The 13004-nt window shown below is 33.0% G+C and overlaps 1 protein-coding gene across 1 annotated transcript in view; it reads left to right on the top strand.

The window, feature by feature from the left end:
• The first annotated feature begins 1181 nt into the window (after positions 1–1181).
• LOC148212248 (uncharacterized) overlaps positions 1182–13004 on the top strand; it is a 31072-nt gene continuing 19249 nt past the window's right edge. Inside the window, exons 1-3 of the mRNA XM_088122163.1 lie at positions 1182–1371; positions 1618–1814; positions 3725–3863. Coding sequence (XP_087978289.1) covers positions 1182–1371; positions 1618–1814; positions 3725–3863 — 526 coding nt within the window. The remainder of the gene's footprint in view (positions 1372–1617; positions 1815–3724; positions 3864–13004) is intronic.

Raw genomic sequence — 13004 nt, 5'->3', positions numbered from 1 at the left:
TAAATTTCTCTTATTTGCTTTAGAATTTATTTTATCTTACTTTGTTAAAATTGCATATCTCAAAAAGTGTATTATTTTTGTTTAAATTGGGCCCATTTATTAAAAAATTTATATTTTGTTAATTAAACCCTATTCACCCCCCGTCTAGGGTTGCCATACCGATCCAACAATTGGTATCAGAGCATGGTTGCTCTTCTATGATAAATTTAATTGTTTTTTAGCTATGGCAACTTTAGGTTTCATCCCTTTTACCGATACTTCATCTATTACTAAGCCTCCTTTCTTTAATGGTAATAATTATAGTTATTGGAAAAATAGAATGAAACTTTTCTTCCTTTCTATTGACTATGATTTGTGGGATGTTGTTGAGGAAGGATTTAAAATTCCAACAAAAGATGTTGATGGTGTTAGAGTTGTAAAGCCTAAAGAAGAATGGTCTATAATTGAAAAAAAAAGCATGTTCTTTAAATGCTAAAGCTATTAATTGCTTGTTTCATGCTTTGAATGAAGTTGAGTATAATAGGGTGTCGATTTGTAAAACCGCTAAGGATATATGGGATAAATTAGAAATTACTCATGAAGGAACTAGTCAAGTAAAAGAAACAAAGATTGACATGTTAGTTCATCAATATGAAATGTTTAAAATTGATGAAAATGAAGCTATTTCCGATATGTTTATTAGATTTACTAACATTGTCAATGTTTTAGAAGGACTTGGAAAAGAATATTCAAATCTTGAAAAGGTAAAGAAGCTTATATGGTCCTTGCCTAAATAATGGGAGCCTAAAGTTACCGTCATTCAAGAGGCAAAGGATCTCAAGACTCTCTCCATGGACGAACTCATTGGTTCGTTGATGACGCATGAGATAAAGATCAAGAAAAACATGGAGGATGAGAAGAAAAAGAAAGAGAAGAGCATAGCATTAAAGGCCATCACCTTGGAAGTTGACTCAGAAGGTTAGAATGCCCTTGATGAAGATGATGTAGCCTATCTCTCACGTAAGTATAAAAAATTCATCAAGAGGAAGAAACAATTCAAGAAGCATCTCTCCAACCAAAAATAGTCAAAAGGTGAAAATAGCAAAAAGGATGAGGTAATTTGTTATGAATTCAAAAGATCGGGTCATATTAGAACTGATTGTCCTCTTCTTAAATCATCCAAGAAATCCAAGAAGAAAGCAATGAAGACTACTTTGGATGATAGTGATGAAAGTGGAAGTGAAAGTGAGAATGAAGAAGTGGCCAACTTTTGCTTCATGGCTCATAGTGACAAGGAAGATGAACAAGATGATGAGGTAACTCTTGATCCCCTTTCTTATGATGAGTTGTTTGAAGCTTTTGAGAATATGCAAAATGATTTAGAAAAGCTTGGTTCTAAATATGTTATGCTTAAAAAGAAATACAATGTCTTAACTAGTGAAAATAAGTCTTTGCTTGATGATATTGCTTGCTTAAAGAAAAATGAGCATGATGTTATAAATTTCTCTTGTGATAAGCATGTTCTTGATTGTGATGAGAAAAATGCATTACTTGATAAAATTAGATTTTTTGAGCATGATGGTTGTGAAAAAGATAATTTGATTAAATTGCTTAAGAAAAATGAATCAAATGCTTCAGTGGAACTTGATAAGGCTAAAGATTCTATTAAAAAGTTTACAATAAGTGCTCAAAGGTTGGACAAGATAATTGAAGTTGGTAAGCCTTATGGTGATAAAAGAGGTTTAGGCTATATTGATGAATGCTCTACTCCCTCAAGTTCTAAAACTATCTTTGTAAAAGCATCTCCTATTGTGCCTAAGCTTAATATACCTAAGGTTGTATCTAAACATGCTAAAATTAACTTTGTGCCTATATGTCATTATTGTGGTGTTGAAGATCATATAAGACCTAAGTGCTTTAAATTAAAATATGCTCAAACTACTAGAAGAAATTTTTCTGAAAGAGCAAAGTTTCACAATGCTCGACGAAAAATTTTCTCCAAGAAAAGTAGGATGCATAAATTTGTTGTAAAAGATAATTTATTGCATAATGTTGTTTGTGTTGGATCGGTATGACAACCCTAGAGGGGGGGTGAATAAGGTTTAATTAAACTTTATAAACTTTTTACTACGGTGGACCCAAATTTAAACAAATAAGTAAACTTTCTTAGGAACAATTAATTTTATCACAAATTAAACAATAAATTAGAAATACAAACACCCTAATTAATTTCACCACCCAAATAATTCAAATATAAACATTGAGCATAAATATGAATAACAAATTCGAACAATTAATTTTATGCAATTTGTAATAAAGAAAATTAATTGCAAAAATTAAATAGAGTAGGGTTAGAGAAAATGACACCGGAAATTTTATACTGGTTCGGCAACAACCGGCCTACTCCACTCCCCAAGCGCCTCTTGGGTATTCGATTAAGAAACTTTGACTCTTTCCACGGTAGGAGTCAAACCGGTATAAAACCTTCTTTTTCCGGGAGCAAGAAGAAACCCGATCCTTTCCACGGTTCAGGATCAAACCATTACAAATGCTCTTTTTAGGGCTTAAGAAAACCCTTACAAAGGATATGAAATTTGAGAACGAACTTACAAACTCCCTCAAAGAGTGGGTATACAAATATTTGCTAAAAAATTTGTAAGGAAAAAATCTTACAAATAAAAGCCCTCAAATTGGCTAAAAGAAATAAAATTGGAAGCTCAAATATCTCTCAAATAAAAAATCTCCCTCAAGAATATAGAACAAAAATTAAAGCTTTGAAGAGAGATTAACAATGTAGAAATTTGGAGAGAAAATTGGGAGAGAATGAGTTGTATAAAATGTTGAAGGGAGTGGGGTTTAAATAGGTGAGGAAAAGTTGAAAATAAATTTGAAATCGAAATTGAATTTGGGCCATTAGATCTTTAATGATTGAAAATCAAAGGTTGAGATTTTAATTGAATAAAATAATAATTGATTTTGAAAACAAATAATTATAAAATAATAATAATAAAATATTATATATATATATATATATATATAAACTTCAACGGCTATTTCTCATTTCCCTTCTCCTTTTTTTTTCTCTTTTTTTTTAAACAAATGTCAGATTTGACATGATATATATATATAATTATTTTTTCTTTCTTTCTACAAGTTACCTAACAGTAACATCTTTCTTTTTTTTTTTCATTTCTTTATCTATTTTTTTTTTGTGAAATTTCAGTTGCCACATGTCACCTTGTTGTTGGTTCACGTCCACGTCATATCATTCTTTCAACTTGTTTTCGTTGTAACTTTTTCGTTTGAGCTCCGATCTGGATAATTCAAAATCCATTGAAATCCTTGCTTCTAGCTCTACGCTGTAGACTATTTAAACACTAAAATTATCAATAAATAAAATATATATTATCAATAAATCATATAATATGATTGAAGCTTATAATAAATTTATGCTTTATAACAATAATTCTTACACACCAAAAACAATTAATACTAAGTGTGTTTGTTATCATCAAAATACTAATTAATTAAATTAATTAACCGAGATTAAGGGTAAAAAAGCCAACAGTTTGTTTTTCATGTGGCAAGTATGGACATAAGTCTTATTCTTTTTACTTGTCTAAATCTTATGCTTTCAATAAAAATACAAAAGTGAAATGGATCCCCAAGTTTGTTAATGCTAACCTTCTAGGACCCAAACAAGTATGGGTACCAAAGGATCAAATTTAAACTTTTGTGTTTGTAGGTTTGTTTGAAAGCTTCCAAGAAAAGTAAGTGGTACTTGGATAGTGGTTGCTCAAGGCACATGACGGGAGACCAATCCAAGTTTGTCACTTTCTCCAAAAATGATGGAGGTTTTGTAACTTTTGGTGATAACAAGAAAGGTAAAATAATAGGTAAGGGTAGTATAGGTTATGAATCGTCTATTTTGATTGAAGATGTACTTTTGGTTGATGGTTTAAAGCATGATTTACTTAGTATTAGTCAATTGTGTGATAAATGATTTAGAGTTGTGTTTGATAAAAAGAATTGCATCATTGAAAATGTTAGTGATAGAAAAGTTTTATTTGTTGAAAATAGAGATGAAAATGTGTATACTATTGATTTGAATGATTGTCCTATTAGTGATAAATGTTTATCGGTCTTGCATGATGATTCTTGGTTATGGCATAGAAGACTAGGACATGCTAGCATGCACTTAATTTCAAATATTTCCAAGAATTCTTTGGTTAGAGGTCTTCACAAGTTTAAATTTGAAAAAGATAAAGTTTGTGATGCTTGTCAAATGGGTAAACAAACAAAGTCTTCTAACAAATCTAACAATATGATCTCTACTACAAGACCCCTACAACTATTACACATGGACTTATTTGACCCTTCTAGAATTGCTAGTTTTGGAGGGAACTATTATGCCTTTGTGATAGTTAATGATTTTTCAATATTTACTTGGGCTTTGATGCTAAAACATAAGGATGATGCTTTGAAAAGTTTTTCTAGTTTTGCCAAAAGAGTTCAAAATGAAAAAGGATTTTTTATTCTAAAATTAGGAGTGATCATGGAGGAGAATTTGATAGTAATGCTTTTGAAATTTTTTGTGAAGAAAATGGATTTTCTCATAACTTCTCCGCTCCAAGAACTCCTCAACAAAACGGTGTGGTTGAAAGGAAAAATCGTACTTTGCAAGAATTTGCTAGGTCAATGTTACATGAGTATGGTTTATCTTCTTATTTCTGGGCGTAGGCCGTTAATACCGCTTGTTATTGTTGGGTTTTATGTCCTGAAACTCATAGTTTGAAAATGCCAGATATACTTTTATCTTTCAATAAAGTTGTTATTAATGGTTTTAATCAATAAGTAGTCATTGATCTAATAAAATGTTCTTACTAGATCTAAATCCAATAAAATAAAGGATCCTAGACTGTTACCTGAGACTCAAACTCTATGTAAGAGACATAAATATGGATCAAGTTTGAGTTAACAGTCTAAATGGTCTATAGTATAGGAATAAGGTTGGGCGCCTTATTCTAGGGACACTATGGATGCGGCCCACTTTGTAGCTAGTACAAACGATGTGATCCTAATTCGTTCATGTGAAGACATGTGAGTGGGGGTGTCCCGTGCAAAGAGTTTGCATAAGTCCGGACCATGAGATAGTCACTTTTACTTTATAACACCGTTTACTGTTTGAAACTGACTATCTCGACTTTGATGGCCTAGGTAACTCGATCTTAATCCTGAGCTAATTATGAACTTCTGTTTACTCGGGATTACCCTTAGATCTGCATGGGTGAGAGCAGCTCAACATCGCTGGCTCAATAAGCCTCCCATTTCAGGGGTAAGGCCCGGTAGATAGCTATGGACATAGGGTGCAAGAAGGAATTCACTTCTACCCAATTTTAGGATAGTAGAAAGGTTGTTCTCTTAAGGGCTGAATCCAGGTCTTGAACAATAGGCGCCACCCTCATCAAAAGGTTTGAGAGGATTTTTGATTTTATAGTTGGACTACAAATCATTGTTTATTAGAGGATCAGTGGGACTTAAGGAACAAGAGGTAATTACATGGGTAAAGCGGTATTTTGACCTAGCTGTAATTACGAACAACTTGTGAAGGGTCGACTTACTGATCATGGTTATATCAAATGGACATAATATATCTACAGTGAAGAGAGTGCAGCTACGGGCTTTAGTGGAGTGACCCGGTAGTTAACGAATGTTGATTAACTAGGTTAAAGAGTTTAACCGGTTAATCTCGGATCGTTGGAGCTCATAATCTGTAGGTCCATAAGGTCCCATGGTTAGCTCATATAGGAATGAACTTGGAATAATTTGAAGGAATAATTCGAATCGTACGAATCAGGCTAACCATATGAGATATGATTAAGTAATTGATATATGATATCAATTTGAGAAATTTGGATAAAATATTTAAATAGGATTTAAATATTAAAATTATGAATGTGGATTCATTAATCGGAGGCATGGATTTCATCAAACATCGAATTTTGGAAAAAGTCAAATAGTTGACTTTGACCAGAGAAAGTCAAAGGTTGACTAAAGTAGATTAAAATAAAGTTTTTAACCAAGTTGGTGGAAAATTCCACTAACTTGTTGAGTGGAACATTTAAATAAATCTCAAAAATCAACTTTTTGATACTTAGCCATGCATGCATAAATGGAATGTGTGTTGTAAGCTTTTGGTGAACTTAGACATGCATTTTGACACTTAGCCATGCCATGCATAAGTGGAATATGTGTTGTAAGCTTTTGGTGAACTTTGATATGCAAGAGTTGCATGTAATTTGCTTATTTAAGAAGGCCTTTGTTCAAACATTAAAGGTCTTGGAACCTTTGGCTATTTTTTTCAAAAAAAAGCTTACATAACTCTTTTTAGCTCCACTTTTCTCTAATTTTTTCCTTCTCTAAAAAGAGTCCCACCACTCTATTCCAAGCCTTGAGAATAGCTAGGAAGATCTCTTGGTGGTCCTTCATTGGAGCTATTTGAAGATTTTTGAAAAGCTACAAAGGCTTGTATTTTTCTCTACTTATCTCTAAGCATCATAATGTATGATCATGCATGTTTAATCCTAGGTTGTATTATGCATCTAGATTGTTATTTCAATTCTTGCTCACTTCCGCTGCGCATGTATGTATATTATCCATCAGTTATGTCTTAAATAGAGTTTTAATTAGACCTTCTTTAGATAAAACTCCTTATGAACTTTGGCAAAACAAAATTCCAAATATTGGGTACTTCAAAGTTTTTGGTTGCAAACGTTTCATTTTGAATAACAAAGAAAAGCTTGGAAAATTTGATTCTAAGACGGATGTCGGTATTTTCCTTGGTTATTCCTCTACTAGTAAAGCTTATAGAGTTTTCAATAAAAGAACTTTGATAGTTGAGGAATCTATGCATGTGGTATTTGATGAATCTTGCAATGTTGTTTCTAATGATTCTTTTTGTAGTGATTCTTTAGAAAGTAATTTTGGAGATTTACTTGTTAGTGACAAAAGCAAAGAGATTGCTTCAAGTAAGCAAGAAGTGAGCATCAACGAAAATAAGGTGGACGATTTTTCATCCATGCCTAAGGAGTGGAAGTATTCTCCATCTCATCCTAAGGATTTAATTCTTGGTGATCCTGAACAAGATGTGAAAACTCGTTCTTCCCTTAATATGTTTAATAACATTGCTTTTGTTTCTCAAATTGAACCAAAAAGTTTTAAAGATGCCGAAAGTGGTGAATTTTGGATTTTAGCTATGCAAGAAGAATTAAACCAATTTGAAAGAAACAAAGTTTGGAAGTCCCTTGGCCTTCTAATGCTTCTATAATTGGGACTAAATGGGTCTTTAGAAATAAAATGGATGAAAGTGGAAATATCATTAGAAATAAAGCTAGACTTGTAGCTCAAGGTTATTGTCAAGAAGAAGGAATAGATTATGAGGAAACTTTTGCACCTGTTGCTAGATTAGAAGCCATTAGAATGTTACTTGCTTTTGCTTTTTATGAGAATTTTATTTTGTACCAAATGGATGTGAAAAGTGCTTTTTTAAATGGTTATATTATGGAAAAAGTTTATGTGGAACAACCTCAGGGATTTGAAAGTTTTGATTTTCCAAATCATGTTTTTATGTTGAAAAAGACTCTTTATGGTTTAAAACAAGCTCCAAGAGCTTGGTATGATAGACTTAGTAATTTTCTTGTTGAGAATGGTTTTAAAATGGGTAAAATTGACACTACTCTCTTTATTAAGTCTAAAGAAAATGATATGCTTTTAGTGCAAATATATGTGGATGATATTATTTTTTGTTCTACTAATCCTTCTATGTGTGAAGAATTTTCTAAATGCATGCATAATGAATTTGAAATGAGTATGATGGGAGAACTTAGCTTCTTCCTTGGACTCCAAATCAAACAACTCAAGGATGGTATCTTCATAAGTCAAGAGAAATACATAAGGGATTTGCTCAAAAGGTTCAAATTCAATGAAGGTAAAATTGTCAAAACTCCTATGAGCACATCCACTAAGCTTGACAATGATGAGAAAGGTAAATGTGTGGATGTAAAGACTTATCGAGGTATGATTGGCTGCTTACTTTATTTAACCGCTAGTAGACCCGATATTATATTTAGTGTATGTGTTTGTGCTAGATTTCAATCTTGTCCTAAAGAATCTCATGTGCATGCCGTTAAAGAATTTTTAAATATTTGCTTGGAACTATTGATTTAGGCTTATGGTATCCTAGAAATGTTGAATTTAATTTGGTAGGATATTCCAATGCGGATTTTGCGGGTAGTTTACTTGACCGAAAGAGTACTAGTGGGACTTGCCAATTTCTTGGTAGTTCCTTAGTTTCTTGGTTTAGTAAAAAGCAAAATTCGGTTGCTTTATCAACTACCGAAGCGAAATATATTGCGGTTGCTAGTTGTTGTTCTCAAATTCTTTGGATGAAACAAACTCTTTGTGATTTTGGATTAATGTTTGAAAATGTGCCTATATTTTATGATAATACAAGTGCCATAAATTTGACTAAAAATCCTATACATCATTCTAGGACTAAGCATATTGATATTAGACATCACTTTATAAGAGAGCATCTGCAAAACGGTCATATTACTCTTGAATTTGTAAGCTCAAATAATCAATTAGCGGATATTTTTACCAACCTTTTAAATGAAGAATGCTTTTGCAAAATTAGGCTTGAGCTTGGTATTATTCATTGTGATGCATCTTGATTTTGTATTTGTTATTTTTTTTAAATGCATATTGACAGGGAGAGCATTTATGCAAAATTGTGTTCATATTTTTAGGGGGAGCTTTTTATGTTATTAATTATTATTTTTTTTTGTTCTTTTTGATGATTCCATTGGGGGAGAAGTTTAAGAAAAAATTGCTCTAAAAATATTTCGTGATTTATTGGTTTATTATTCCATGGATGTATCAATTGAGCGGGAGAAATTAATCTTTGAATGATTTTTAAGTATGATATTTTGGATTTACTATGATGACTATTAAATGTCTATGTATTTTTCATTGGAAGTTTGTCATCATCAAAAAGGGGAAGATTGTTGGCGTTTTAGCCTTAATCTCAAATTAATTAATTTTAATTAATTAATTAATTAATGTTTTGATGACAACAAACTTAATTTTATTTATTGACATTTTTTGTATTTAAAAGTGTCCACAGCATAGAACTCCTTACAATGATTCCAACGACTGTTAGATCATCCAAATCAGAACTCAAACGAAGAAGTTACGATCGAAACAAATTGGAAGGAAAAATACCAAAGAAGATGACGTTGACAGTTTGTAAGCTGACAAGTGACAAACTTATTTTTAAAAATATATATATTGAAAAAGAAAAGAAAAAGATTAAAAAAAATTCAAAAAGTTACAAACGGTAACTTTGTAAAAAAAAAATGTGTGAGCATTAAATGCTGTATCAGTGTTAAAAAAATGAAAAATTTGAAAACTTTACCGTTTTCTCACATATATATATATTATTTTATTATTATTATTATTATTATTATTATATATATATATTATTTTCTTTTATCATTATTATAAATATATATATATTATTCTTAATTTATTTTTTTCAAAATTATCTCAATCCTTCCTTTTTAATGATTATGATCGAATGGTTCAAAATTAAATTTGATTTTTTTACCATTTTCTTCCCTCTATTTAAACTAAACTTCTCATTCAAAATTATATAACAATTCTATTATTCTCAATCCTCCATAACTTCAAAATTCTCATTTGCTAATCTCTCCAAGTTCTCAATTTTTCTTTCCATCTTATTTGTGAGAGAAATTTATTGTTGTGAGGATTGAAATTTTTGTGAGCTCAAATTTGTATATTATTTACTTTATTTGAGAATTTGTAAGTGTGTGTTTCAAAATCTTCAACTCATTGTAACGGTGTGATTCTCACCGTAGAGAGGATCGTCTTTGCTCTTGTGAAGAGCAGTATATCGGTTTGACTCCTACCGTGGCAACAGTCAGAATTTCAATTTACAACCAAATAGGTGCTTGAGAAGTGGAGTATGACAGTTGTGCCGAACCACTATAAAATTTCCCGATGTCAAATTTCTCTAACCCTCTCTTTTATTTATTTTTGCAATTAATCTTAGAATTTTATTGTTTGCTTTAAATTTCTCTTGTTTGCCTTAGAATTTATTTTATCTTACTTAGTTAAAATTGCATATCTCAAAAAGTGTATTATTTTTATTTAAATTGGGCCAATTTATTAAAAAGTTTATATTTTGTTAATTAAACCCTATTCACCTCTCTAGGGTTGGCATACCGATCCAACAGTTACTGCTCCATATCTGAAATAGGTGCCAAGTGTGATGTAAATGCAATAGGGGGCTTGGGCAGAGACGCTAATGGAGTTTTGGGGACTGCCGCTGCTACTGACTGATAATCTGCATCGGCGAAGTCCTCCGATGAGCTGTCTGTCAGAGGTAGCTCTAATTTCTTGAGGTTGGCTTTTTGCTTGTAGCGAGGCATCTTGTGTATCGTGAAAAGATGATTGGCAAGGCTTTTAAAGCCGAGAGGCTAGGGTTTTGGCGGAGCGATTGCAAGGATGGAGGAAGACGAAGGGGAAGCTGATTGTGGGGTGGTTGGTTGGGGTGGTGGCATTTAAATAGGGAAACTTAAAGGCTAACCCCTCCCATGATTTTCCTTTCTTTTTACATTTAAATAAATTTGAATTTCCCACTTACCTCCAACCAAAACAAAAAAAATTTACCGCCTCCCACTAAAAAATTTCCTCGTACCGCCTTTCCTCAATTGGTAAGGGAAATTACCGCGTGCTACCCTACTTAGATGCCTGCAAGCTTCCCATCGCCACTGGCATGCACCTACCACAATCATGACTGCTCTCTCTCTTGCTTTGCAATTTAATTTCTTGTCACTCCTCTAACCACCTGTCATTAAAATCAAATCAACTTTTAAGAACTAAGATTTACCCTAACATAAAAACGAATTAAAATTAAACTAAGGAAAATGGGAGCTTTGCAGAATGTGAAAAGTTAAAGGCTAGCATCTCTATTCTTGAATGCTAGCGATTCCACTTTACGTAGGGGCTAGCTGGTGTGCTTGATAATTCTCGAAAAGAGAGTTATTTTAGTGTTTATTTAGGTATTTTTGTACAAGAAATTGTCAAAGTGTGTCGATTTTAGCTCTTAAACATCATGAAAAATCTTTATAAATCGAATATCAAGCCAAAGTCCCAAGTCTTGAATGCTTTAGCTAAAAGGTACGCTAAAATCTCTTATTTCTGGTGTAATTGCACAAGTTTGGAAAATGAAGACAAAGTATGAAAAGACTGCTGAGCCTAGAGCAGAGTGGATGAAGCATGTTCAAGTCAGAGCAGATGAAAGCTGGAGCATGGATTCACTGTGTAGTAACAACCCAGACACGGGATTTACCGTGTCCGTATAATTTTTAGCTGGGTGCCCTAAAAACGAACTCGATATAAAAGGGACATGTTGCCCTAGTCGCCACAGAGATCTAAAGAGAGACAAAATTTGAGAGCTGAAAAGACAAGAGTAGGGAATATCTCCATTTTCGGGGCGATAGCTGACGATAGAAAGAGGAGGCTCACCTACTTAGACGAGTTGTTTGCTTCTTCTTCTCTGCTTCCTTTTGCTGTTTCCCTGAAATGGGTTGTATTCTCTTTTCTTCTATTTTGTTTTCTTCGCCCATGTTGAGCTAAACCCCATCTTGGGGGAGATTTACATGTTGTAACTAACTTGATACTGAACCTCTAGATGCTGCATCTATTTTTAAATAAAGTTGTTTTGTATTTCTTCAATCTTCCGTGACATTGTTGGCCACTTTGTCGTGTTTGCTAGCTTCTGTATTGACCCGGGAGGGCTTATGGGTGCTGATTTGCTTTATTAGTGATTATTGCTTTTCTATAGCTTTAGGGATACTAAGGAATCGGGTCCTCTAATCTTGCCTTGAGCTTGCGTTTATTGCTTGGATATTTAGCAACAGAAGTTGTACTTACTCATGTTTGGGGTGTCTCGGAAGGAAACCGAATTGAGCTGGACATTAATAGATGTTAGTAAGCTAGAGGGTAGGTTGATAACCTGTGAAAGTATGTTGAATCTCCCCCACCTTTTTGATATCTGTTAACCCTTCATTATCGCTTTCTGTGCTAGAGCTTTTTCTTGTTGATAGCATCGAAAATCGTGTCTGTTGCAAGCGTCTGTTGTCTTGTTATTATTTTATTTATTTTAGATTATTTCCATATGCCAACTCTTTAGATTTTTCTCTGTTGGTATCTACATGTATAGTTTAAATATTATCCAAAAATCCCTGTGGATACGACCTCGTTATGTACTACAACCGATGATTTCATGTATACTTTCATGTGTTGTCAACACAGTTGTGTGGACGCAACAGTTCTCCAGCAACCCTTGCAACATATTCTCCCCAGTAGTGCTTTAATCGCTGCCTGTTTACAGTAAAATATCTATCCATTTTTAATTCCTTTACTGTTATTGCTCCATGAGTGGAAACCTTCACTATTTGAAATGGTCCAGACCACTTAGACTTTAACTTCCCAGGGAATAACTTAAGCCTTGAATTATACAGGAGAACTCGCTGCCCCACTTCAAATTTTATGGGTTGTATATGACTGTCGTGCCATTTTTTTTGTTTTCTCCTTATAAGTCTTGGCATTTTCATACGCATCCCTCCAAAATTCTTCCAACTCTTGAAGTTGTAGCTTCTTAATTTCCCCTGTTGCAGCATGATTGAGATTCAGCTTTTTCATTACTCAAAAAGCTTTGTGTTCCTGTTCCAGAGGTAACTGGCATGCTTTTCCAAACACCAGCTTGTATGGAGACGTTCCTAGCGGAGTTTTAAATGTCGTCCTATATGCCCATAGAGCTTCATCTAATTTGAGTGACCAATCCTTTCTGCTGCGTTCACTACTTTTTCTATGATGCTTTTGATTTCTCTGTTTGAAATTTCTGCTTGGCCATTAGATTGAGAATGGTAAGCTATGGT

This window comes from Momordica charantia, assembly GCF_013281855.1.
Source record: "Momordica charantia cultivar OHB3-1 chromosome 3 unlocalized genomic scaffold, Mcharantia_2.0 BLBB01000003.1, whole genome shotgun sequence".
Classification (NCBI taxonomy): Eukaryota; Viridiplantae; Streptophyta; class Magnoliopsida; order Cucurbitales; family Cucurbitaceae; genus Momordica; species Momordica charantia.
This window is presented reverse-complemented; position numbering and strand designations above follow the sequence as displayed.